This window comes from Sorex araneus, chromosome 6 (genome assembly GCF_027595985.1).
Source record: "Sorex araneus isolate mSorAra2 chromosome 6, mSorAra2.pri, whole genome shotgun sequence".
NCBI classification, from domain to species: domain Eukaryota; kingdom Metazoa; phylum Chordata; class Mammalia; order Eulipotyphla; family Soricidae; genus Sorex; species Sorex araneus.
This window is the reverse complement of record NC_073307.1, coordinates 134,684,909-134,712,531: the sequence shown is the minus strand read 5'-3', so window position 1 is coordinate 134,712,531 and position 27,623 is coordinate 134,684,909. Positions and strand designations below refer to the sequence as shown.

The 27,623-nt window shown below is 47.0% G+C and overlaps 2 protein-coding genes across 2 annotated transcripts in view; one reads left to right on the top strand and one right to left on the bottom strand.

Annotated features, from left to right (window-relative positions):
- The window catches only part of CSTF3 (cleavage stimulation factor subunit 3), a 92,906-nt gene extending 88,570 nt beyond the window's left edge, over positions 1-4,336 (top strand). The window contains exons 18-21 of the mRNA XM_004607885.2: positions 1,178-1,331; positions 1,978-2,072; positions 3,110-3,170; positions 3,613-4,336. Of these exons, the coding sequence (XP_004607942.1) occupies positions 1,178-1,331; positions 1,978-2,072; positions 3,110-3,170; positions 3,613-3,815 (513 nt within the window). The 3' untranslated portion in view covers positions 3,816-4,336. The remainder of the gene's footprint in view (positions 1-1,177; positions 1,332-1,977; positions 2,073-3,109; positions 3,171-3,612) is intronic.
- Positions 4,337-9,523: 5,187 nt separating this feature from the next.
- The window catches only part of TCP11L1 (t-complex 11 like 1), a 48,737-nt gene continuing 30,637 nt past the window's right edge, over positions 9,524-27,623 (bottom strand). The window contains exons 6-10 of the mRNA XM_004607886.2: positions 24,412-24,548; positions 20,372-20,568; positions 15,650-15,831; positions 13,917-14,089; positions 9,524-10,817 (exon numbers count right to left, since the gene is read on the bottom strand). Coding sequence (XP_004607943.2) covers positions 10,615-10,817; positions 13,917-14,089; positions 15,650-15,831; positions 20,372-20,568; positions 24,412-24,548 — 892 coding nt within the window. The 3' untranslated portion in view covers positions 9,524-10,614. The remainder of the gene's footprint in view (positions 10,818-13,916; positions 14,090-15,649; positions 15,832-20,371; positions 20,569-24,411; positions 24,549-27,623) is intronic.

Genomic DNA, 27,623 nt, shown 5'->3' with positions numbered 1-27,623 from the left:
GAAATAGGAATTGAGTGAAAATAGACATATTACTGTTTCTAGTAGAACCAATTGGAACCAAGTAGAACCGTTTCTGAGTGGAAACTTATTGAATATGGTTTTTCCATCTTGTATTTCTCTTTGGGTACTTCTACTGGTGTGATGTGCCAGTGAGAGAGGGAAGGGAGAGGAGTAATTCCCAGTGGGCCGCCTCATTGAGACCGGCTGCAGTCTACATTTGATGTCACCAACCACATGTGAGCAAATGTTGAAAAAGTGAAATACTCTTATGACCCTTGCTGGTAGCAAAAGGAGCTCTTGGGGGTTCTAGAGAGGCAGGTGGGCACCGGGTTCTCTGCAGCAGAGGAACTTCTCTGAGCCAGACCCCTATTGATCAGTTCCCTACTGTTGCCCTGTTGTTCCCGTTGATCTAACCTGAAGAGTTGTTAGCTCTACTGTGATCAGGAAGACTGGATGAGTTTGAGGGTGGAGACCTGGGCTCCTAATCCTCTGCCTGTCAGCTGCATGACCTTCTGTTGATTTCCTTGAGCTTCTCACTGCCTTCTATCAAACAGCTGCCTCTCTCAAATTGCCTGCCTCATTGGAGAGAAAACATGACTGACATTAGGCTGCTTCAAGTGTACCCTCTTTGGAACAGTGGGAATTTTTCATTTCGCTAGCAAAACCTTAACTAATTTAGTGATTATTCTAGCTTGCATGAGTTAGTGGCAATTTTTCATTTCATTAGCAAAATCTTAACTAGTTTAAGTATTTATTTTAGCTTTCATGAAGCTGAGCCTCACTGTGTCTTTTTCACTTAGAGAAACTGATAGATGTTTAGTTCTAATGAAGAAAACAGTTCGAAAAATATGGTTGGTGCTCAGTCTTAAGTATTTACCCAAAAAAGCTTCTTTCTGGTCTATTAATGTCCTCCCTGGACACAGAGTTTAATAATTTGTAACCGGGTTTGAGGTGTATTGCGTATTTAAAATAGCAAGTCTTCAGAACCTTTTGGCTTTTCCTTATTGAGTTCTTAACAATTTCTCTTTTAACATCACTAAAGTTCTCAGTTTTCCGTCCATTCTTTTTCTGTGATTCTTAACCAGTAATTCAGTGTATCATGAAGATTAAAGAATTGCACAGTTATATACACAAATCCCATTTTCAGGTTTAGGATTCTTTTGTTCTGCATTTTCAGGATGTCTCCCGTGCTAAGCTAGCAGCTATCATTCCAGACCCAGTTGTAGCTCCTTCTATAGTGCCTGTTCTGAAAGATGAAGTGGATAGAAAACCAGAGTACCCTAAGCCAGACACTCAGCAGATGATTCCATTTCAGCCACGACATTTAGCACGTAAGCCTTAACCTTGGCTCCAGTACTGAAACCTCAGTTTATTGACTAAATCCAGAGGAGCGGGTGGGGAAAGCTATGTGACTTGAACATCGTAGGTTAATTACTAGACTCAGTGTCTCTATGAAAGTGACTTGGCTATAATTTTTTAACCCAGGTGGGTTAAGAGTGTCGGAAGTAGGGGTGCGGGGTGGGAGGAGACAAAAAAAAAGAAAAAAACTCAACCCTCAGTGACCCAGATTCCAGGGACCCATTTTGGTGGTAATAGTTTTCCCAAATCCTGCTTCGTGAAGATTCTTAGTCAGAAAGCCCCTTCAGTGGTCTTCCTGATACCTATGAGCGGCAACTCGCTCCTCTAACATCCTGTTACACAGGATTGCTAAACAATTTTTGAGCCTTAGAAACGGTTTTCAATCAAAACTGACTTTGCTTCAGCCCCTGGCCGTCTTATGAAGTCACTTGTTTGCGTTTCTATCTTCCAAAAGTGGGAATATTTGGTCAGACAAGTTTAAGAACTAGGAGCTCTCAAAATGCCCAAAACAAAGCAACATGAATGCGCAGTGTCTTTCTGTATGAATGTCCTGTTTTAGCTTTTATGTGTATAGGAGTTTTTCGTCCTGTTTGAGTCGTTGGTTTCTTTCTCCGGCAGCTCCTGGCTTACACCCAGTGCCCGGCGGCGTGTTCCCCGTGCCACCTGCTGCAGTGGTTTTAATGAAGCTTCTCCCTCCTCCTATCTGTTTCCAGGTCTGTTCACTATCCCCCGTGCTCCTTTTTTAAAAAATCCGATCACTCTTTTCATTATAGACATTGCTTTGTTAATTACTAGTTGTAGTATGATTTTTCTTTGATCATGGGATTAGAGTACTGCTGCTTTAACTTCTCAGATATTTGGGAACTAAATGCGGGCTGGGAAGGTAGCTCGAGGGGTTGAGCAAATGCTTAGGGCCCTGACTGTGTTCTTGTTCTGAGCCCAACCCAGGAGTGCTGGGGGGACCATGTGAGACAGGAGAGCACAGCCAGGCCTCCTGCATGCAAAGTGTGACTCAGCCCATTGAGCTATCTCGGTAGACCTCTCTAGAGCCCGAGCACTGCCCTGTTGAAGACTGCTTGTTGCACACCCTTCCTCCCCCACCCCACACACACCGTTTGTTTTGGACCACATCCAAAAGCAGTGCTCATGGGGACTGTTCCTTGCTCTACTCAAGAGTGACCCCTGGGGCCTGAGCAATAGTACAGTGGGTAGGGCATTTGCCTTGTATGCAGGTGATGCGGGTTCAATCCCTAGCATCCCATGTTGTCTCCTGGGCACTGCCAGGAATAATTCCTGAGTGCAGAGCCAGCAGTAAACCCTGAGCACTCCTGGTGTGACCCCAAAAGCCAGAAAGAAAACAAAACAAAAAAAGGGTAACCCCTGATGGTACTTGGGGGATCATATCCGGTGCCAGGGATTTGAACTGGTCATGTGCAAGGCACACACTTTTTACACAGTATAGGGGGTTATATTGTCTCTCTGACCATGGCCTCATCCTTTTTAAAAAGAAAAATCCTGGGGCTGGAGTAATAGCAAGCAGGTAGGGCGTTTGCCTTGCACGTGGCTGACCCGGGTTCAATTCCCAGCATCTCATATGACTCCCTGAGCACCGCCAGGAGTAATTCCTGAGTGCATGAACCAGGAATAACTCCTGTGCGTCGCCGGGTGTGACCCAAAAAGCAAAAAAAAAGAAAAAATCCTACAAAAAGGTAAAATATAAATTTAAAACATTATGTTTGTGTTAAATTAGGGGCCTTTTGTACAAGTGGATGAACTGATGGAAATTTTCCGAAGATGCAAGATACCAAATAGTAAGTGATGAGCGCTGTACTTTGTAGGCTGGAATTCATATCCTCAGCTACACAGCAGACACGTTTTCCCACTGATTTGTCATTGGCTTACAGTATTATAAGGAAACTGTTCTTTCACACTGAAGTTTTTAAACCAGCTGGCCATCTCAGAACTCTGGAGTGAGCCATATCTGTCACAGTGGCTTGTTCATATTCTAATTCCACTAATGTGAAATGTCATAATAGCTTATTGTTGATATTTAGCTGGACATACATTATTAGATATGTCTTATAGGAATAATTTTATCTTCAGTGGCATCTTGTCTTTTCATTTCTTAGTGTTAGTAAACTGTAGCATCCCAACTTTGCGGTGAAAGTTAAGTGATATTCACATACTCTTTGATTGTGACATAAGAAAGTTATGTCAACGTCCTCCAGAGTCCTTTTTGTTTCATTTCAATAGCTGTCGAGGAAGCTGTGAGGATCATTACTGGTGGAGCCCCAGAACTGGCTGTAGAAGGCAATGGCCCGGTGGAGAGTAATGCGGTACTCACCAAGGCTGTCAAAAGGCCTAATGAGGACTCAGATGACGATGAAGAAAAGGGAGCTGTTGTCCCCCCTGTTCATGACATTTACAGAGCGCGGCAGCAGAAGCGGATTCGGTGAAGCAGGCTCAGATCTACCTTGGAAAGAAATCTCTCCTGCAGAGTTTTTCCCTTTTGCCTCTTAAGTCATATGTTTAAATGAGACAATGCTTTGTTACAAGGTCTTTGGAAACAAAGTTGTATTGTCATTGGTGCCTCGATCATATGGTTCTTGAGGGAAAGAAAAAACAACCTGTGTGAATTTTAGAATATGGAACAGACCTATGCTGTAAGCAAAATTAGGTTTTCAAAAATGTGAGACTAGTACAAAATGCCAGAACCACATTTTGTTCCCTCTTCAAGGGTGTCTTATATCTGCCACTTGAAGACTTGTGAGTTTTCGACAGTTTTATTTTAAAAACTGGATGGCTTATGATTGTAAAGCTTTTTATCACATTTTCTGAAAACAGTTGTTCTTGGTTTGCTTATGTAGAGTCCTGCCTTATTGTTTGTTTTTATTTATGGCAGAATGTATGGAATCTGTTTTGTAGTTTAACATTTTAAAAACAATCCTTTAAAAAATACATAAGGATCTCAAAAATATCATGCCTCCTGCTGCTTTTGTTCACCTTGTATCTAAAACAAGTATTTACATTCTTCAGCCACATTATTTAAAAATAAATATCAAGGGCTAGAGAGAGTACACTGGTTTAGGTGCTTGCCTTGATTCCTGGAGCCAAATACAAAGCAATGGCAGCATTTCTCCATGATTCTTGAATGGAATAAAATTTTTTTTGGGGGGGTCACACCCAGCGATGCTCAGGGGTTACTCCTGGCTTTGCACTCAGGAATTGCTCCTGGCAGTGCTTGGGGGACCATATGGGATGCCAGGGATCGAACCCGGGTCAGCCGCGTGCAAGGCAAACGCCCTACCCGCTGTGCTATCGCTCCGGCCCCGAATGGAATAAAATTTTTAAGAACTGTGAGTTCTTCCCAAATGAAGGGACTAGGGCTAGTCAGATTGCTACTTTACAGCTGCATTTCAAATTATCATGTCACCATACCTAATCAAGTGAAAATTTTCTTGGTTTGGGGTATATTTTTTTGTTTTATTTTAGAAACTCACTTGTTAGTGCTCAGAGAACCGTGCTGGCACCTGAGGCTCTCTGATGTGTTCAGTCCACTGAGCGCTCTCTCCAGCCCTAAAAGGTCATAGCTACGTAGCTAATAGACAGTACCCAAATTCTGGGGCTGGAGAGAGCTCAGCTGGCTGGAGTGCACGCTTTGCAGGCAGAAGGCCCAGGTTCAGTCCTACACATGTGTTTGGTCCCTGAATCAGCCCAGAGCACTGCCTAAGTCTGTGCCCCTCTCCCCCAAATAAATCAATTCTACTAAAACAGAAAAAACACACTTGTCCAAATACTGACTTTGATCAATAATCGAATTTATTTGGGATTATATAACCCTCTGTAATATGTAAATGTTAAGAGTTCATTTATACAATAGTAAAGTATCATAATTATGTTCATAAAATTGGGGTTTTTACATTTTAATTCCCATAGCAAACTTCATTACAGTTGGTAGATTCCTTGACTGACATTTAGAAAGACTAGAAAGATAATAAATTTCAAAGACAATTGAAAGATAATTCATACCAAATAACAAACTCAGGTACCATGTTTGTGATAAAAAGAAAAATCTTGTTCAGGGAAATTGTCTCTTTACCAAGCTTTGGAAATAAAAGAAAAACTACTCGATAGTTCATCAAATTTTCTTCCCAATACAAGCACTATCCAAGTTCTGCTCTTAAATTTAAGAAAACAGAGAGAGGGGCTGGAGAGAGTATGCCGGATAGGGTACTTGCCTTGCATGTGGCTGATCTCAGTTCCATCCCTGGCACCCCAAATGGTCTCCTGAGACAGCCAGAAGTGACCCCTGAGTGTAGAGTCAGGAGTAAGGCCTGAGCACCACCAGATGTGGCCCAAAAACTGAGAGAGAGAACGGAAAAATTGAAGAGGAGAAAAGAATAGAGAAGTGTTACTTCAATTTCAAAGTTGCTTTTGAGTCGGAAGTTGTACACACACGTTCCTAATGTTCAGTTCAGATAAAACACTTCAAATGGTGAGGTCTGTTGTTTCTAACTCTGGATAATTTGAAATGCCTGATTTCAAAACTAAGCGTTGCTCCATCCAACCAGGCTTTTAGAACAGATTTAGTTCTCAGTCAGAAAGCAATATATTTAAGTCAGGAATAACAGAAACTCACGCTGGGGGATATTGTAAGTAAAATTCTGCCTTTCAGGGGTTTCAAGTTCATTTTCTAGGACTCCAGCTGTGTCATCAGTGAACATTTCTGATAGATTAATAGGACTTAACAGTCATCTCCCTGGCCATCAAGTTCTTTATATATTCTTTATATAAATAAAGAGATTATGCATCAGGGGGCTGGAGAGATAGTATAGTGGGTAGGGCACTTGCCTTGCATGTGACCAACCCAGGTTCAATTCCCAGCATTCCACATGATCCTGTAAGCACCTCCAGGAGAAATTCCTGAGTACAGAGCCAGGAGCAAACCTGGAGCACCACCAGATGTGCCCCAAAAGCAAAACAAAAAAAAAGATTATCCATCAAAAGCCCTTACAAATATACAACTGCAAGCACCATGCAAGCACCACTCTTATTCTTTAGATTATATTTTCGATGCGATAGTGCCTTTATGTGACAGGTTGTGAGGAGAGGGCTCAGAGGGCTGGAGAGCATGCAGTTGGGAGGTCCAGGTTTAATCCCTGGCACCAGACATTCCCCAGAGCCAAATAAGCCAAAATAATAAATGAGTTCATAGTCCACCATCCACTGCTATCATTCGTGCACTTAATTCAAATAAGCGAGGTAGGCAGAAACCAGTGGGGGGGAATGGGTGTTGGGACTTGGAAAAGACTGCAGCCCTGATACAGAAAACGTCATGAAAGAACAGCCTGGAAAGGAGGAAAAACTTCCCTACAGACCTATAAAATGTGCTTGACTAAGGCACCTGGGCACCAATAATCAAGCATTTTGTCGTCTTTTCCACATGTGAAATATTTTTTTATATCAGCTTCAATCCTCACAGGAACTATGTTACTCTTTATTCCTATTTTATAGAAGAAAATACTGAAGCCCATGGGACTGACCCACTATCATATAACTAATAGGGAGGCCAGGGGAAAGGCTGACACCCGAACTTTTGTAAACCAGGAACTGCACAAATCCAACTGTACCCTGCTTGATATGCGTAACAGACTGGTCCCAGAATGTCCCAAGAGTATAGGAAGGAGCTCAGAGGTGGGCTAGTGTGCTCATTTTATAGGTGTTGGAAGTGGGCTGGTACAAAGCAAAAGGGAGCAGAGCGATTTGACAACTCCCAATCTTTCTAACCTACCACCCCACCACAAAATGAGAAGAGAAATGCTATACCTATGCATCAGGGCAAGCTGAAAGGTCTCGGGAATCACAGAGCAGACACACCCACCGGAAGTCCCCGGAGGGGAGCGGCAGCGGCCCTCTACTCCCAGGATTCCTAAGGTTAAGACCACATTAAAGCTCCACAAAAACAACTTCTGAGGAACGCCTCCCGAGGCTGCCGGCATGGGCCTGTTTGTTATATGCACAGGACACACCTGTTCTGTCAAACTTACCACCTTCCTTCACGGAGAAAAAAAGTTCTACTGCCTTTTAATCACTTTGGGCTCCCAGTGGTGGTTCTCACCGGAAGCACTTTCACAGATGCATGTAAACAATCACAATTCACAGTTGGCTTTGAGATTGAAGCTTTTTCTGTGTTTAATTTTTTTTTAATGAGGGTCCACACCTAGCAATGCAAGAGATCACTCTCCTGCCGACACAGGCTAGGCATGTGGTTTACGACTTTAACTATCTGTAGCCCTCCCCACCCACCCACCCACCCACCCAACTGAGACTGAAACACCTACACGAAGCCCAGTCATCCACCCACGAAACCAAGGACTGACAAAGCGGCAACTGTTGCTCTGGACAAATCTTGCAAATCTAAAAGGCCTGGTGATGGTGACCCAACTCCCCGGGTGCTCAGTTCTAGCATGTGCAGTGATATTCCACCACCAGATAAACGGGGTTAGACTGTAAACCTGTTCAGTCAAGAAATCAAGTCACATCAGCTAATAAGATAAATCTGTTCAGTTAGGAAGTCAAATCCAGTGAGGAGGCAATGTCTGGAGCTAATTCAAGTTTGAAGAATAACTTGCATGACAAATGGGGGAGGGGTGTACCCAGTAGTGCTCTTGGAGCACACCATCACAGCTGGTGATACTGGGAGACCCACTGGGGTGCTGGGGATTTAAACCAGGTCCAACCACATACACGGCAAGAGACTGAATTTCTCTTCTGTCTCTCCAGCCCTCAAAATGTTTTTTTGCTTGGAGGGACACAGGGGAGATAAAAGTAGAGAATAAATACTGCCTCTGTTACTGAGTGAACTAGACTTCCTGGCCCTTTAGTGATAATACTGTGGGATTCTAAGCATTTCAGTTGTCTTAGCAGGGAAACAATGGTTCATTATAAACTTGCTGCTTCTGAGCTCTGCCTCTTTCCTTCTCCGTGTTTGCCACTTGGAGTGGGGACACTGAGGCAGGCGGGGCTCCCTGTTATTGGGAGGCCCCCAGTACTTACTGGGAAGCTCCCTCATACTTAGACATGCACCAAGATTTCAAACTGTCCGAGTTTATTCTTGACACATTAGAAGCACCAGGTTAAAAAAAAAAAAAAAACATCTGGAGCCAAAGTACAGCAGGTAGGGTGTTTACCTGGCATGCAGTCAACCTGGGTTCAATCCCCGGCATCCCATATTGTTCCCCAGCACAGCCAGGAGTAATTCCCCCCACCTCCCCCCAAAGAAAAGCAACAAAAAAACAACAACAACAACACACACACATTAAAAAAAAAAACAAGAGTTTAGAACTTTTGAAACCCAAGGACAGTAGAAACACGGGCCAGTGGATTAGTCCATAGGTTGGAGGAGACGGCAATTGGGATAAAGAAGGAACCAGTGTGGCAATGATAGTTCTAAATGATCACTCTGGATAAGAACTGTGCTCTGATAATAGGTAAAGGAACAAACATGATAACCTCTCAGTATCTTTATAGCAAACCATGATGTCCCAAAGGAGCGAGGCGTGGCAGGGAGGGAAAGGCAGAGCGAGGGAGGTTAGGGGAGAGAGAGAGAGAGTGCCTGCAGAAACTGGGGTCATTGGTGGTGGGAAATGTACACTGGTGGAGGGAGAAGAGTGTTGGAACACTGAATGATTGAAACCCAATCATGAACAGCTTTGTAACTATCTCAAGGTGACTCAATTGAAAAAAAAAAAATATATATATATATATATAAATTAATTTGAAAAGAAAAATAGAGAGAAAGAACTGATCTGCCCCGTGTATCTGGGGATCAAAGTTCTCTCCCTCAGCCTTGGAGAAGGGGCGCCAAACACTGAGGATCAGGCAGGGAGTGTCAGTCACGGGTGCCTGGGCTTTCCAGCCTCTGCCCCCAAACCAACAACAGTGACCACGCAATGACCTTCCCAGAATGATCTCACAGAATACACTGAAAAACACAGAGTTTTGATCTATAGTAGTTTCTACTTACTGAATTTCTATCCCCTTCCGATGATGTGGGAAGATCTCTTCTTGAGTCCAAACTTGGGTAAGACCTTCTGACCGTTTGACATAGCAGACCTCTCTGACTGGGAAACAGACGTTCTCCAAGCAGAGTTCAGCAGGTCCCTTAGCCAGGGATTAACCCCAGGTCAGGTATATGCAAGGCAAGTGCCCTGCGAGTTGGACTATTGCTCAGGCCCCAGGATACCATATATATTTAAAACATAGGTTTTGATCGCCCGCACCCCAAGTATGATGGTCCCTTGGTCACCAACAGTGACCCCTGAGCACAGAGCCAGGTACAAGCCCCGAGTACTTCCAGGTAGTCCCCCCCCCCATGCCCCAATAAATAAATAAATAGATAATTTTAAAAGAAAACCTTGGGTTTTGGTTAGCACCCACTCCCAGCTATGCTCAGGGCTTGCTTCTGGCAGGGTTACATGGGGCCTGGGGGGTCAAACCCGGGTTGACCACATGGAAGGCAAATACGCCCTCCCTACTCGATGGTGCTCCAGCCTCTGAAAAGGAAAAACTTTTCAAACCTAGTGACTCTGTTTTGGTAGTGCCTGGGATTGAATGCAGCCCTACCACGGAATTCATCCCTGACTCCAATCAAGTAACTTATTAAAAACCAAGTCACTCTTGTATGGAACACAGAAGGGCCCTGGGGTTCAAGCTAGTTTGGGCAGAGAGACTGCAATAAACAGGGAAGGAAGCAAGCAGTAAGGCCAAACGCAGCCCTCAGGACATAAAATATCTGGGGGGAGGAGTGGGGCCAGCCAGCAGAGGTGTAAGAACCCTAAGTGTATTGCCTGGTTGCCTCCACTCTTGGGTGTCATAGTCTTGGTTTCTGAACGAAAAACTACCCTAATGTCCCAGCCTCGTGGAGGGACAAGGCAGCGCCAATCAGGACGGAGTGGGGGCACAAGGAAGCCGACACCTTCCAAGCAAAGTGCTACCCACAAATCTCGAAATCACAAAAAGCTTCTTTGATGTGTAAACTTGCACTCAGAAATACAAACTCTCAAAAGAGAACTCGGTGTGGTCTTCCGGCGTGTTCCTCTCAACGGTTGATCTGCCACAGTCTTGCCTTTGGAAAACCTGTGCCGCTAAATAGAAATATACTAAATAGCCATCGTCTGAAGCAACTGTTAGAGTTGAGAACGGGTGCTGGGAGCTGAGTGAGGAATTCTGCGATGGAGGTGGGACACGCATGTGTCAGGATCTGGCCAGGATCTTGCTGAGGATCGCGTCATAGTAGGGGCTGAAGACCATCTTGTTGTAGTTGACCAGGCGAACAAACTTCACAGCAACGTCCTCCAGCTCTTTCTGAACCGGACCCAGCCCCCCCGGGACTGTGGGGAATGACTTCTGGTGGCCCGAGGCAAGGTAGGTTTCTAAGAAGGTCAGGATTCGGGAATCTGTGATAGGAAAGAAAGCCCGGCACTGTTTCTTACTCCCAACGACTTCACAAACTTCTGATTAAACTTTCATATTCCTTGGGGGGGACGGGAGCCTTCCCAGAACAGATACTCTCAGTACCCTGCATGTCTCGACACTCATCTCTTTTGTGATGTTTCCTTTTTTTTTTTTTTTTTAATTTTTATTTATTTATTTATTTATTTATTTATTTATTTATTTTTTTTTTGCTTTTTGGGTCACACCTGGCGATGCACAGGGGTTACTCCTGGCTCTGCACTCAGGAATTACCCCTGGCCCTGCTCAGGGGACCATATGGGATGCTGGGATTTGAACCCGGGTCAGCCGCATGCAAGGCAAACGCCCTACCCGCTGTGCTATCTCTCCAGCCCCTTTTGTGATGTTTCCTGACTTCTCAGTGATTAGTTTCATTAGGGACTGGAGTGATAGCACAGCGGGTGGAGCATTTGCCTTGCACATGGCCAACTCAAATTTGATTCCTCCATCCTTCTGGAGAGCCCAGCAAGCTACCAAGAGTATCCCGCCCGCACGGCAGAGCCTGGCAAGCTACCCGTGGCATATTCTATATGCCAAAAATGGTAATAATAAGTCTCACAATGGAGGCGTTACTGGTGCCCGCTTGAGCAAATTGATGAACCACGGGACGACAGTGCTACAGTGCTATAGTGCTACAGTGCTACGGGGTGGGAACCAAGCTGGTCTGTCATTCTCTCTCTGGAATACTCCAGGAAAAGCACTTTAGGCATAGAAGAATAGGGTATGCATAAATAAAGGAAGGCTTAAGGTGTTGACAGGTTCAGATCTCAGAGAAACCGGACAGACTTCTTCAAAAATTAATCATGTGCTGAAATCTCCAAGCTTTCTTGGAGTCAGGAGAGGTTACCTCCCCCAACTTCCCTATACTCCCAGAAGCCCCAGCAGTTGCCCCCATGAACCAACTTCAGCACCACCATGTAAGCTCTTCCACCAGCCTTGATCCAGAGACCCAATAATAAATCTCGAAAGAGATAAAAAAAAATGCAGTAAGTCTCAGACCCATGCATGGCTGAATAATCGGGCACATCGGAGGGGGTCAGGTTAGCCCAGTGCCTGCCCAGAGACCTAATCAGCCACCTGCTCCCACAATCCAAAATTGCCACCATGCCCTAAGTTGGACTCCACCATCTCGGGACAGAACTCACAGAGATATTAATCTGCTAAAAATTCAGGTATGCGGGTTTTGTGACTGGAATCTGCAGGCTTTCTCGGAGTTGGGATGGGCTACCGCCCCCCACCTGTACTTCTGGAAGACCCGGCAGTCACATCCACACTCCAAAGTTGTCACCCAGTTAGAAAAAAAAAATCTGCTCCAGCGATAAAAATACTGAACTCCCTGAACAAACACAAAGACCTCTTACTACCTGAATTTCAAACCATGAGAGAGAGAGAGAGAAAGAGAGAGAGAGAGAGAGAGAGAGAGAGAGAGAGAGAGAGAGAGAGAGAGAGAGAGAGAGAGAGAGAGAGTGCAGAGGCAGGCTGGGGGAAGGGTTGATGGAGGGCAGTGACAGGGGACATTGGTGTGTGGGAAATGTACACTGGTGGAGGGATGGCTGTTGGAACACTGCATGACTGAAACCCAATCATGAATAGCTTTGCAATGGTCTATCTCATGGTGATTCAGTAAATTTAAGAAAAAATGTCGGGGCTGGAGCGATAGCATAGCGGGTAGGGCATTTGCCTTGCACGCGGCCGACCCGGGTTCGAATCCCAGCATCCCATATGGTCCCCTGAGCACCGCTAGGAGTAATTCCTGAGTGCAGAGCCAGGAGTAACCCCTGTGCATCGCCGGGTGTGACCCAAAAAGCAAAAAAAAAAAAAAGAAAAAAAAAAAGATACTTAAAAAAAAAAAAAGAAAAAATGTCATCTGTGGTCAGAGTGACAGGACAATAGGGAGGGCACTTGCCCTTCATGTAGCTGACCAAAATTCCATCCCTGGCATCCCATATAGACCCCCAAGACTTCCAGGAGTGATTCCCAAGTACAGAGCTAGGATTAACCCCTAAGCACTGACCAGGTAGGACCCAAAAAATAAAATAATAATAAAACACTAGAACATGGGGCTGGAGTAATAGTACAGCTACAGCTGACCTGGTATCAAGTTCAGGTACCACATATGGTCCTTTGAGCTCACTTAGGAGTGATCCCTAAATGCAGAACCAAGAGTAAGCCCTGAGCACTGCTGTAAGCGGCCCCAAACCTTAAATAAATAAATAAATAAATAAATAATACTACAATAAAAGACGTTTCTAGTGCTTTCACATCTTTTTTTTTCAATTTTTTTTGCTTTTTGGGTCACACCCAGCGATGCACAGGTGTCACTTCTTGTGCCAGTCTCAGCTATGATCAGGGCTCACTGCAGGCTCTGTGCTCAGGAATTACTCCTAGCAGTGCTGGGGACCATATGGGATGCTGGGAAGTGAACCCAAGTTGGCTACTCTGCAAGACAAACGCCATACCTGCTGTGCTATCACTCTAGCCCCTCAAATTTACTTTAAAACTTTTTTTAAAAAAATTATTTTGGGAATTTTTTGGCTATGTCCAGCTGTGCTCAGAGCTTACTCCTCATTTTGCTCAGAGTTTACTCCCAGATTCACTCAGGCAGGGATCACTCCTGGTGGGTCTGGGGAATTATATAGGGTGCCAGGAATTGAACCCTGGTAGGTGGCATGCAAGCTACACTATTGCTTCAACCTCAACTTTACTTATTATCTTTGGAATTCAAAAGGTATATGGAAGCTCTGTGCCACAAATCCAGGACAAGGACACACAGACCACACACACACACACACACACACACACACACACACACACACACACTATTGCTTCACAGGGCAGGAATAACTGAACCACAGCCTGTGATTGCAAAGTCGGAGCTTCAGGGCATGAAGACAAGCTGCCTGGCCCTTACTGGCTGTATCTCAGACCATCTCCCCCCTCCTCGGCCTCAGGACCCATCAAAACCCTTGGGGAACTCCACAGAGGGCTCTGTCTGACCAGTCCCCAACGGTACATTTCTGCCTCCTGCCTTCCCCCAAACATACCCATGATCCTGCGGACTGGGTCGTCGGGACTGGCCACTGCTTGGATTTGGCCCTTGAGCGCCGTCTCCTTGTCCAGGGTGAAGGGGCTGAACCCACACAGGGAAAGGCAGCTGCTCACCTCCAGGCAGACTTTCTCACCGATCGTGGTCAGGGCATCCTTCAGATGGAAAGAGCTGGAACAGAGAAGGGGAAGGAGATGTCAGGAGGAGGGAAGGCCTGCAGTGAAGGGCACAAACTGCCCCGACTTCAGTCAGTGGCACAGAAATCAAGTCAGGGACTGAGGGCCTGAGTGACAGTCCAGTGAGGAAGTTTCTTGCCTTGCACGCGGCCCACCCGGGTTCCATCCTCGGCATCCCTTATGCCCCCCCCCCCCCACCAAGCACCAGAAGTAATTGCTTCAATTCAAATGAGCCCTGATCATAGCTGAGACTACCACAAGAAACAAAAAAATAAATAAACAAAAACCAAGTTGGGGCTGAGGCGCTCCAAAAAAGATTCTGTGCTCGCCAGCCTGGTTCCTGACCTTACAGCCGGCTCAGCCAGAGGACGCACTATCTTTCCTTACTTTCTCTCTTCTCTCTACCTCTCCCTCTCTGCTAGAAAGGCCCATGGAAAGGAGACAGCTCACTATACATCAAGACCAAAAACCCAAAACCCAGCATCTGTGTGATGAAATACTAAGAATTTACTTCAGAATATTTTGTCTGTCTTGGAGGGTACTTGCCTTGTACCTAACCAACCCAGGTTCGATCCCTGGCACCACATATAATATCCCAAGCACAGAGTCAGGAATAAGTCCTGAGCACCATTGAGTATGCCCAAAATCCAAATAAATAAGTTACAATATTAGTAGGGGGACTGGAGAGATAGTACAGTGGGCAGGGTGCTTGCCTTGAATATGGTCAACCTGGGTTCAATCCTCAGGATGCCGTATGGTTGCCTGAGAATCTCCAGAAGAGATTCCTAAGCACAGAGCCAGGAGTAAGCCCTGGGAATCACCAGGAATTGCCCAAATGCCAAACAAACAAACAAACAAACAAACAAACATGAGAATAAGGCCTGGGCACTGCCAGCTGTGTAACCCCCCAAAGAATAATATTGATATGTATCAAGCATAGTCCAGTTACGTGCCACTCTGTGATGAGACCAGTGTGACAATAATAGCTGGGAATAATCACATTAGATATGAACTGAGTGTTAAAAGTGGGTAAAGGGATATTCCTGATAACCTCTCAGTACCTGTATAGGAGAGAGAGAGAGAGAGAGAGAGAGAGAGAGAGAGAGAGAGAGAGAAGCACCTGACATAGAGAGGCAGGCTGGGGTTGCGGGTTGGGAGGGAATCTGGGGACACTGGCACTGGGAAATGCACAGTGGTGGAGGGATGGGTGTTGGAACACTGTACAACTGAAACCCAGTCATGAACAGCTCTGAAAGGGTCTACCTCACAGTGATTCAATAAATAAATATGGATTTATGATAAATTATGACAATCTGATGAACTCTAAAAAAATCATCCCACTGTGAAGTTTTCTTTTGTGTTCCATATATTTGTGAAAGTGTGTCATTTCAACCCCTGTGAGGCCATCTGGAGTGGAGAGAGAGAGAGCTCTGGCTCCTGGGCAGTGGCCCGATTCTGCCAGCTGCTGAGAGAACCTCTTCTGTCTGCACCAACTGTGCCCTCGGCGGCTGCCACCCTCCCCTGGACAGTCCGCCCCGCGGCCCCCAGGACATACGGCAGGTGCATGTCTGTGAGAAGAATCTTCACAATCATCTTGAGCTTCTCGGCGAAGTCGGCCTGGCTGGAGACCCCCGGGCCTGCCATGCTGAACGTGACCAGCAGCACAGCCCCCAGGAGGCTCAGGTACTCCAGCTGGAGCTGGAACTCTTGGAAGCGGGGCTGGTCCATCAGGACTGTCTGGAAGGAGCACGGGGATTGAAAAAGTCAGCCGGAGCTGCAGCTCTTGTGCCGCCAGCAGAGGGCGCCGTAGCCTCAGTCAGCACACGGGCCTCCGCCTGAAAATCCTGGAGGATTTTCCCCTGCCTCCCCTCGCTGCCCCATTCCGGAGAAAGGAGGCAGCAGAGCCCTGAGAACATGAGCCTGGCTGTGAATCCAGGTCTGGGGCCAGAGACTGTAGGACAGAAAGCACCTGGCTCACAGGCAGCCAGTCCCAGTTTGACTGATCCCGGGTACCACATAGGGTTCCCTGAGTACTGCCAGGGGAGATCCATGAGCGCAGGACCAGGAATGGGCCCACCCCCATCCCACCCACCCCAGCCCCGCCGGGTGTGGCCCAGACCCAAATAATTTTTTTAAAACATTTATTTATTTGACCATTTTTTTGGCAATGCTCAGATAGTTACTCCTGGCTCTGTACCCAGGAATCACTCCTGGTGGTGCTCAGGGGACCATGTGGGATGCTGGGGCTTGAACCGGGGTCGGCCGGGTGCAAAGTAAATGCCCTACCCGCTGTACTGTCGCTCCACCCCGAGACCCAAATAATTTACAAATAAATAAATCCAGGGTTTCCTGTCTTTTTTTTTTTTTTAAATAGGAACTGCACTGAATCTGTACAGTGCTTTGGGGGCGTATTGCCATTTTGACAATGTTAATCCTCCTCATCCATAAGCAGGGGATGGATGTGTTTGCATTTCCTTGTTGTCCTCTTTTATTTCTTTTTTTTTTTTTTTTTTTTTGCTTTTTGGGTCACACCCAGCAATGCTCAGGGGTTACTCCTGGCTTTGCACTCAGGAATTACTCCTGGCAGTGCTTGGGGGACCATATGGGATGCTGGGGATCGAACCCGGGTCGGCCGTGTGCAAGGCGTAAACGCCCTACCTGCTGTGCTATCGCTCCAGCCCCATTAACTGTCTTTTAAATTTTATTTTATAAAAATTTTAGTTTTGGGGCCACCACTGCCTGCAGTTTTTTATTTCCTTGTTTCCAGTTTGCAGGCCACAGGCATCGATGCTCAGGGGCTACTCCTGGCTCTTTGCTCAAAGGTCGGGCCTGGCAGTGCTCAGGGGACCATGTGGGCTGAGGGATGTAATTGGGCCTCCTGCCTGCGGAGCTCAAGCTCGGTCCACTGAGCCACTTCTCTGGCCCCACAAAAGGGTTTTGAAGAGCAATGTCGGGAAAAGAACTACCCTCCTGCATTCCACCATCCAGAGGAGAAACACACACCCTTCCCCACCCCCAACCTTCCTTCCTCCAATTCACACCCTCTTTAAAGGCTCTGCCCCTTGCACAAAGGCAAGACATGAAACCATCAGTTTATAACATCTTATAAAGGGAAAATAAGGAACTTGGATGGAAAAAAATGTTATTTAGAGAAGTAGCAGGATTTGAGGCCAGAGATTAGGAGTCTGTGTGCCAAAAGAGGGGAAGTCTGCCCACCAAACCAGCGATGTGCAGACAAAAGGGGACTCCCTCGTTAGTCATCTTTTTTTTTATTATTATTATTGAATCACCATGAGAAAAGTTGCAAAGCTTTCAGGTTTAAGTCTCAGTCATACAATGATCAAACCCCCATCCCTTCACCAATGCACATGTTCCCCCACCAAGAACCCCAGTATACCTCCCATCCCACCCTATCCCCCCGCCGGTGTGGCTGGTGACTTTCACTTAACTCTCTCTTTACTTTGATTACAGTTAATATTTCAACAGAAAACTCACTTATTTCTTGGAATTTTCCCCCAACAATCAGACCTGCCAAAAGGCAGCATTTGATAATTTGTTTTCCACTGCTGAGAATAAAGAGCATATGAGGTTTTGGATTTCTGGTATTTTAGTAATTAAGTCCATAGAAATTTCTGCCAGAAGTCGCATCACGGGAAGCTCGTACCTCTGCTTAGTGGGCTCTAAAAAATGGCAGTCACCACGCCACTGACGCCACCGCAAAAGGAAAGGCCGAGAGAGAAAAAACTTTCCCCTCCCGGGGCAGCATGGGGCCGTTCACAGTCTAGAGGCATTTCTGCAAGAAGCCGAGGGTTCCAAAAGTAGCTAGTGGGCCTCCGGAATCATGGTCGTTCAGGAATGGAGGAGCCCTAGTCATGTTTTTTATGGAGGAGGGGAAGCACCCCCGGCTGGGCTCAGGGCTTACTACTGGCTCTTCACTCAGGGATCACTCCTGGTGGTGCTGGGGGACCATATGGCATGCTGGGGATTATCCCCAGTAGGTTACCAGAAGGCGAGAGCACCCTACCTGCTCTACTATCACTCCGGTCCCATTAGTCACCTTCTAAAGGATGTCCACAGTTAGTAGCACTTACTGTAGCTGCCAAAACAAAGATACAAAAACATGCTGCTCCACAGAGAAAAAGGAAGAAGTTTCTTTAGATAAACAAAGGCAGCCTCAACAAAGCAATTTTAATGAAGATGAATAGACGCAGGACAGAAGTGAGATAAAAGGCCAAAGTGCTAGTACAGTGGGTAGAGCGCTTGCCTTGCCCTGCACACGGCCAAGCTGAGTTCAATCCTCATCACCTCACATGACCCCCTGCCAAGCGCCACCAGGAGTAAACTCGGAGCACGCTGGGTGTGGCTGGCCCTCTTCAACAAAACCAAAGCCACAACAAAAAGAAATGAGATCTCACCTCACACCAGTGAGACTGGGACACATCCCAGAGAACAAAAACAACCAGCGAGGGTGTGCGTGTGGGCTAAGGCACCCTCGTTTACTGCTGGTGGCAATGTTGATGGATTCAACTCTTTGGGAAAACAATCTGACACTTCTCATCAAGCTGAGAATTGAGCTTCCATATTATCCACTTCTTAGAATCTGCTCCAAGAGCCCCGCCCCCAACTCTACTTAGGGCTTGAGAGACCATGTAGCAGGTAGGGTGCTTGCTTTCCAACCCAGGTTCAACCCCTGGCACCACATATGATCCCCCAAGGACTGCCTGAAATGATCCCTGAGTGCAAAGTCAGGAGTCAGCCCGGAGCACCACCAACGGTGGCCCCCCCCAACCACACACAAACACAAAACTCTATTCAAAAATGACTTGCACCCCCATTCTCATTGTAGCACTAGTTATGGTAGCCCAAATCTGGAAACAAGTATCCAAGAACCGCTGACTGGATAAAGAAACTAAGATAAATATGCACACAACTTACTCCTCTGTAAGAAAAGACGAAATTGTGCAATTCAGATTGAAATGTGAATGGAACTGGAGGGGACCACGCTGAGTGAAGTCGACCGGGAGAGAGATGGACAGAGTGATCTCTCATAGATGGGAAATAAAGACACATAGGAAGGGAATAACAGATGATCTAAGGCGACAGGATCTGAGCCCTGCTCTGAGCTGAGTTCACCAGGGGACAGGAGAGGAAGACTCTGGGGAGAACTGAGACCGTGGTGGGGGAGGGAAGCGGGCACTGCCTGAGGCAGTGGTGTGGGAGCACTGCATCCGAGAAATGTAACGGTACTGTAAATCATGGTAATGGGATTATAAATCTTAGCACTTGAATTAAAAAAAAATGGATGGAAGTTCAGCAGCACAAATAGGAACCCCCGGGGTCACACTGTGGGGCTGTCACACAGAGGCAGTGCCTTGGGAAACAACTTGCCAGTTCTGCAAAATGTGAAAAGGAGGAGTCACCACATGACTCAGCAATTCTTATTCTTTTTTTTTTTTTTAGCTTTTTGGGTCACACCGGGTGATACTCAGGGGTTACTCCTGGCTCATGCACTCAGGAATTACTCCTGGCGGTGCTCAGGGGACCATATGGGATGCTGGGAACCGAACCTGGGTCGGCAGTGTGCAAGGCAAATACCCCACCTGCTGTGCTATTGCTCCAGCTCCTGACTCAGCAATTCTAATCCTACCTCCACACATACATGCTCCAGAGAAATCGAAACTTATTTATTGAAACTTATGCTTTAAAATGGTGCACAGGGGCTGGAGCAATAGCACAGCGGGTAGGGCGTTTGCCTTGCATGCAGCTGACCCGAGTTTGATCCCCAGCATCCCATATGGTCTCCCGAGCACCGCCAGGAGTAATTCCTGTGTGCATGAGCCAGGAGTAACCCCTAAGCATCGCCAGGTGTGACCCAAAAAGCAAAAAAAAAAAAAAAAAAATGGTGCACAGACATGTGCAATTCACAACAGTCACAACCCACATGCTCATCACCTCGTGACCGTCAAGTGGCCCACGGAGGAAAGTAAGGCTAGCACCTGCGCCAGCACCCACTCGGACTATGTCCCGCTGAATGACAGAAGCCAGTCACCAAAGGACAAACTGCATGATTCATCCTCAGGGACCGGGAACAGTCACCTCCCTGGAGACCAACAGGAGCCTCCTGGTGGCCGGGAGGTGGAGGAGGGCCGGGCTGACGGAAAACGAGGAGTTTTCCAGGATGTGAATTAGAACATAACAAAATGATTTTTTTTTTTTAATTTTTGAAAGTTCAGAGATCCAGAAAGAAACAGGCCATGAGAAGGGCCCAGACACTTACTTCAGGGAAGGGTCTCTGGACGTGGTCCCACTTCAGAAGCTTGAGGTACGCGTGGTTCTGGACAGTGGTGGGGCTCGGGGCCGGGGCGTCCCGGGGGCCGGCGGCCCCTCCCGCGGCGGGCAGGGCATTTTTACCCTTCTGATTCAGAAGGTCATCTGCAGCTTCTTCGAGCCACTGGGTGACAAAGTCCAGCGCGTCTGAAAAACAAGGCGGGCTCCTTACGACGCCACTCCACGGGGATGCGCACCAGAATGACGCGAGGGCCCATCCTCCGGGAGGGTGTGGGAGTCCGGACAACGGACTCTGGAGTCAAACAGAACTCGGCTCACATCAAGTCGGGCCCAGGGCGGGCTGTGAGACCTGAGGCACGTGGAGCTCTGCCCCACGGCCCGAATCCCGGTGCAGAGAAACATACTCACAGGCCGTGGGGTAGACTGTGGCGCCAACACACGGCCAGGGTTTGCCCCCCACCCCCACCCCAGAGGTTCACGGGAGCTTTGTTCCCTTTTTCTCCCCTCCTGGCCCCACTGTGGCCACCCCATGGTGCTGATAAGTCCAGCTCTGTGAGATGACAAAAATTCCTGTCCGAGACACTGGCGAGGGCTTCCCAGAGTGACTCAGCCTCCCTGCCAAAGAGGAAGATCTTGTCTAGATCTTCTCTCTCTTTTTTTTTTTTTAAACCTTTGTTTGGGGGCCACACCCAGCAGCTCTCAGGGTTTAGTCCTGGCTCTGCACTCAGGGATCACTCCTGGGGGTGGTTGAGGGCGCGGATGCAGTGCCAGGGATCCATCCCAGTCGACTGTTTGCAATGCGAGTGTCCTCCCTGCAGTGCTCTGGCTCTGGCCTACTAGACCTCGCCTAGTCTGGATTGCTTTCAGCATGTGCGAGGTGAAGCTGTCAGGTGTCTGGCATGAAGAAAGCAGCATTTTCTCCTGGTGGGGGGGCCCCTCGGTTGACTTTCACCCACCATCAGACTCCCCTTACTTCTATATTCTTCTGGGGATGTAGGCTGGAGAGGGAGGGGAAGTTTTTCCCCCAAGTGATGCCCACAGGGCTGCGGACCACTCTGGGCACTCAGGAAGCAGCTGCTTGATGCTCAGGAAACCATGTGGTGTGGGTTGGTCTCCTGCGAAGTATGTGCAAAGTATGACCTACAAGTGACACAGAGGAGTAACTTCTTTTTTTTTTTTTTTTTTTGCTTTTTGGGTCACACCCAGCGATGATCAGGAGTTACTCCTGGCTTTGCACTCAGGAATTACTCCTGGCGGTGCTTGGGGGACCATATGGGATGCCGGGGATCGAACCTGGGTCGGCAGCGTGCAAGGCGAACGCCCTACCCGCTGTGCTATTGCTCCAGCCCCCAGAGGAGTAACTTCTAATCTGAGTAATGGATCAGGGATGAGACATTATTGAAGGATGCAAAAAAAAAAAAAAAAGATGAGGTTTCTGTTCACATTTTCTCAACAAAACTGCCTCCATCAGGCCCTGGGTGGTGTTGCAGAATGGCCAGTAGAGACCCTCTTAGAAACCTGGGGACAGTCCTGGCTGGCATCCACCTGTCCCAGCGCAAGAAGGGACGTGACAGCCTGGCATCCCGAGGCAGCGCTGAGCTCCTGGCGCTGAGCTCCACTGTCACCTTAGCCTTCTGCTGGCAGCCCTGAAGTCTGGGTTTGTATGCGGCTGAGAAATAACGGCCCGCCTCTGGCTCGGGCTGCGGGCACCCTTCATTCCAGAGGCGCAGCCTGCCCTGAGGCCCAGCAGCCAGCAACCCGCCTCTCCCACAGGGCGCTGATGAAGCCGCCACCCTGGGAACTCCCCAGGAGCCGAACAACACGGGCTGGGAACGGGACCCGTGTGGCAAGTCACTACAGGCGAATGGAGAAGCTACGGTGCTTCTACACTCTGGAAAACGATGCCGCTGTAACCAAAGCTAGATTCCTGCAGTTCGCTGGGATGGGGATGATGGACCTGGAAGGAAGAGTGGTAAGTAAATAAGCCAGAGGGGGAAGGATAAATTCTGTGGGATAGAGATGCAAAGCAAGGGATTAGATTACTATTGAACAACGACAAGCCTTGGATTACTATTGAACAATGACAAGCCTTGGATTACTATTGAACAATGACAAAACTGATCACTGGACAGTGAGGGGAGGGAACGGAGCGGTGACACACAGAGTGCTGAGGGTCACGGACAGCTGGGTGGGGTCGGGGCAGGAACTCTGTACGTCAGTACCATAAACTACCACTGGGGCTGGAGTGAGAGTATAGCAGGTAGGGCGTTTGCTTTGCAGACGGCTGATCTCAGTTCAATCCCCAGCATCCATATGCCCCCCCAGCACTGTGAGGAGTGATTCCTGAGCATTGCTCCGTGTGCCCCCCCCCAAAACCCTAAAAAACAAACAAACAAAAAACCCTAAAAATAAAACCTTTACTACTAGTTTAACCATGCTACCATGCTACCTAAACTATTTTTTTTTTTTAAAAAAAGGCAAGTCTCTGCCTCCTGGGCTTCTGGTGACCTCAGCAAAAGTTTTTCTGTCTTCTTCCCCCCCCCCCCCCCCGCTGCTCCTTCTCCATTCTTCCCTCCAGACCCCCAGCACCATCTCACGTTCCTCTAGCTAGGGCTGGAAGAACAGGCTCAGGACAGCAGCAATGGGGCGTCTGAGTCTCCACCAAGTCCGACATGCGATCAGCACAGTGAGAGGCTGTGCTGCACCCCCACCCCTCAGGTGTGGAGGCTGTGCTTTCCCTGGCACGAGAGCCCATGCAGAAGCAAAACGAGGCCCCTAGAAATGCACCGTCACTTTGGGCTCTGTCTTCATCTGTCATTTGTTTTCTGATGAGTCATCTGAGAGGTAATAAAAATAACACTATTTCTGCATGTGAAATCATGTGTACATAGAATAGAAGCAAATTGATTTTTTCTTTTAAGAAACAAATCGAGGGGCTGGAGTGATAGCACAGCGGGTAGGGCGTTTGCCTTGCACGCGGCCGACCCGGGTTCGAATCCCAGCATCCCATATGGTCCCCTGAGCACCGCCAGGGGTGATTCCTGAGTGCATGAGCCAGGAGTGACCCCTGTGCATCGCCGGGTGTGACCCAAAAAGCAAAAAAAAAAAAAAGAAAAAAAAAGAAACAAATCGACCTCATAGGAAGAAGCAAAGTGAATTAAACAGTTCTAAGAACTTTGTGGTGCTTTTAAAAATGAAGACCAAGTAGATAACTTGCCTAAAAATTTCTGTCTGGGATTGGAAAGATGGTTAAGGAGGTGAGTGGTTTTGCTCATGTGCTCCCAAAAATTGTTTGATCCCTGGCCCTGCATATGGTCTCACAAGCACTGCCAGGAATGACCCCTGGGCACAGAACTAGGAGTGAGCCCCGAGTGCTATAACTTCCCCCCTCCAAAAAAAAAAAATGAATAACAACATTTATGTTCATATTGCTATTAACATTTTTTCTAATTATTTTTGTTTTTGAGGGGCTTGGGGGCCAGACTCAGAGATGCTCAGGGGTTACTCCCAGCTCTGCACTCAGGATTTACTTTCCTGGTGATACTCGGGAGACTATTTGAGATGTTGGGGATTGAACCCAGGTTGGCCTCATGCAAGACAAGTACCCTCCCCACTGTACTATCTCACTATCTTCCGGGCCCTTAAAATTTAATTTTTATAGCTTATTTATATTTTTCTTGTTTGTCCATTTTCCTTAGTGTTTTGCTGTCATCATATTAGGTATATATCACTAAATTTTCATTTAGAAAACTCTATCACTATGCAACAGGCTACCATCAAACCCACAATGAAAAAGCACAGTCAGACCCAGAAGGGATTAAACATACTCGGCTGCTTCGGGGCTGGAGCGATAGCACAGCGGGTAGGGTGTTTGCCTTGCACGAGGCCGACCCGGGTTCGATTCCCAGCATCCCATATGGTCCCCTGAGCATCGCCAGGAGTAATTCCTGAGTGCATGAGCCAGGAGTAACCCCTGTGCATCGCCGGGTGTGACCCAAAAAGCAAAAAATAAAATTAAATTAAACATACTCGGCTGCTTCTCCAAAAGCTCTTGAAACTTCGTCCTTTCGTATTCTACCGACTGCTGCATGAGATGTGGCCTAATGCTACTGACAGCAAAGTTCACCATGTCCACCTTCATCAGGTCCAATACAGAAAAAATTGCTCTGAAAGAAAAGAATTCAGAAAAGGGCACTTGTAAACTGTTTTCACAGAAAAGGTAAAATGATTTCAGATTGTCTTTCGAATTCCAAAAGGCTAGCAAAAAACTATTAGGAAAGTTATCAGTAAGTGAATTAATGAAAAACTTTTTTTTAAATTTTTACAGACTTACAACTTTTTCTGCTTGTGTTTTAGTCATACAATGCTCGAGTACCCATCCGTCCACCAGTGCCCATTCTCCACCACCGATGAGATGATCCCAGTAACCCTCCCACCCACCCCCCATTCTCCCCACCCCACCCCACCTCTGTGGCAGGGCATTCCCTTTTGTTCTCTCTCTCCTTTTGGGTGTTGTGGTTTGCAATAGAGGCTCTGAGTGGCCATTGTGTTTGGTCTATAGTCTACTTTCAGCGTGTGTCTCCCATCTCCAGTGGGTCCTCAAACCATTCTTTACATGGTGTTTCCTTCTCTTATCTGAGCTGCCCCTTCCTCCAGCATGTGGGGCCAGCTTTCAAGCTGTGAAGTCAACCTCCTGGTACTTATCTACTATTCTTGGGTGCCAGTCTCCCATCTTGTTACTTTATATTCCACAAATGAGTACAAACCTTCTATGTCTGTCTCTCTCTTTCTGAATGAAAAACTATTTTTAAAATAATTTTAAAAAGAAAGTAGAGGAGTTCAGAGAGATGGGCTCCATGGGCTAGATGCATGTCTGGCCTGGGCTCGATTCCTGGCTTGCAGTGTTTTCTCTCGCCAACTCCTGGTCTCTGGACATTAACTTTAAAGCAAGTCCACTTGGGCTGGAGCGATAGTACCAAGGGGTAAGGCACTTGCCTTACACAGTCCACCTGGCTTCCATCAGCCAGCACTTACAGTGCCCAAGCCTTCCAGGAGTAATCCCTGAGCACTGAGTCAGGAGTAAGGTCTGAGTACCATCCAGCGTAGGCCCCCCAAAAAATAAATAAACAAATAAGTAAATAAAGCAAGCCCACTTATATAATCTTTATAATAGTCTGATTTCCATATCCTTAAGGTTTTGTAACTATTCAGCCTCTTGAGTTTGGTGATGAATATCCTGACAGATGTGATATGACTGTATAAAAGTTATTAATTGCCAAAATAAAAATTATTAGCCAATATACATATAAAATAGGAATCTGCATAAAATAGGGATAAACACATAAAACAGGAATCTTGGGGGTGGAGAGAGAGGACTGACTTACATGCAGCTGACCCAGGTTTCAGCCCTGGCACCTCAAATAGTCCCCTGAGCCCTTCCAGGAGTGATCCCAGAGTGCAGAATCAAGAGTCAGCTCTGAGCACTGCCAGATGTGGCCCCAAGCAAACAAACAACAAAGGAAATTTCAGTGGATTGCACCAGGTCAGTACAATGGACTCAGAGATGCTCCAATGGGCAAGAGACCTGGGGTGGATCCCTCAAACTGTAAAATCTCCCTGAGCACTGTCAGGTGTGGCCCTAAACTTTCAACAACAACAAAAAAGTTAATATCCAGGATCCTCTGCTCCTAAAGACTTTGATTCCAGAGGTCTTTGAACCCATTTTGGCATCCAGAGCGGCTCCTTACAGCAATGCACTGGGTCTGTGAGCTGGGCTACAACTCCGTGCTGCCCAGGGATGGATTTTCCCTCTCCACCCTGTTTTTCTGCATGGAAAATGGCGGCGGCAGCAATATCCACGTGGCAGGAGCCACCTTCTAAGACTCCTAACCCAGAGGTATACGGTTTTTACAGTTTGGGGCTCCTAGGCAATCATGGGAAGTGGGTGTTACCGGCACGCCCTCGGCCCTGAAAAATCCGGAGCTGCTGAGCTGGAAACAGACCCTCTGCTCCTTAAGACTTTGATTCCAGAGGTCTTCTAACCCATTTGGGCATCCAGAGTGGCTCCTTACAGCAATGCACTGGGACTGTGAGCTGGTCTATGCAATTTCTGGCAGAATTTTCCCTGGACTTTATACAAAAATCCAAAACCGCGCGACCGTGGCATCTCTTAATTGTCAGCAATGTGAAACAGTTCCTTTTTAGCAGGTCTGACTTTGAGGGGAAACTCCAAACAATAACAGTGAGTTTTTTGTTGAAATATTGAAGGTAATCAAAGTAGCAGCCATTTCTCTAGACTGTGAACTAAGCCATAACCCCACACCAGCCGAGAAGAGAAAATATCCCTCTTTCCCGGTTGTTTCCCATTTTCGGGGAGAAACGCGACGTGGCATCCACCATACTATGAGGCACGGGAAGGGGGATGAGGAAAAAGGAAAAGGAAAAAAAAAAAGAGTTATGTACTTGGAGCAGTGGGGCTACATATCTCTTCATTCTAAGCAATGGAAAACTAATTATCAAATGCTTCCTTGGTCGTAGGGCTGTCCTTCTTGGGGTGAAACTCCAACAACAATAGTGAGTTTTGTGTTGAAATATGGAATGTAATCAAGGTAAAGAGAAAATAAAGTGAAATTTATCAGCTATGCAGTTGGGGGTGGGGGGACGGGGGCAGGAGGTATACTTGGGTTCTTGGTGGTGGAATATGGGCACTGATGAAGGGATGGGTGTTTGAATATTGTATACCTGAGACATAAGCCTGAGAACTTTGTAACTTTTCACATGGTGATTCAATAAAAAAAAAATAAAGTTTATATCCAGGCTGTGTTACACTGTGTTTCACAAAATGTCAACATTAGGAGAAAACTGGAGAAAATTAGGAGAAAATTACATTATTTCTAATGATTCTATGTGAATATATAATCACCCCAGTGACACTTTCAATTAAGTAAAATGATTATGGTTTGATGTGAACAAAAAATGTCAGGCCTGCAATGCCCACCAGGAGTCTTCTAAGATTCATGTGAATGCTCTGACTCATAAAGCTACGAAAGACAAAAGGCAGAGGCTGCAGGGAGACAGCAGGGAGGGGTTAAGGGGCTAGCCTTGCATCAGGCCTGCATTGAATCCCCAAATAAGGAACGTCCCCTGAGCACAGAACCAGAAAGGGTCCTGAGTACAATTGAATGTGGTCCAAAGCCACCACCACTCCCACCCCCGACCAAAAAATATACCCCCAAACAAAA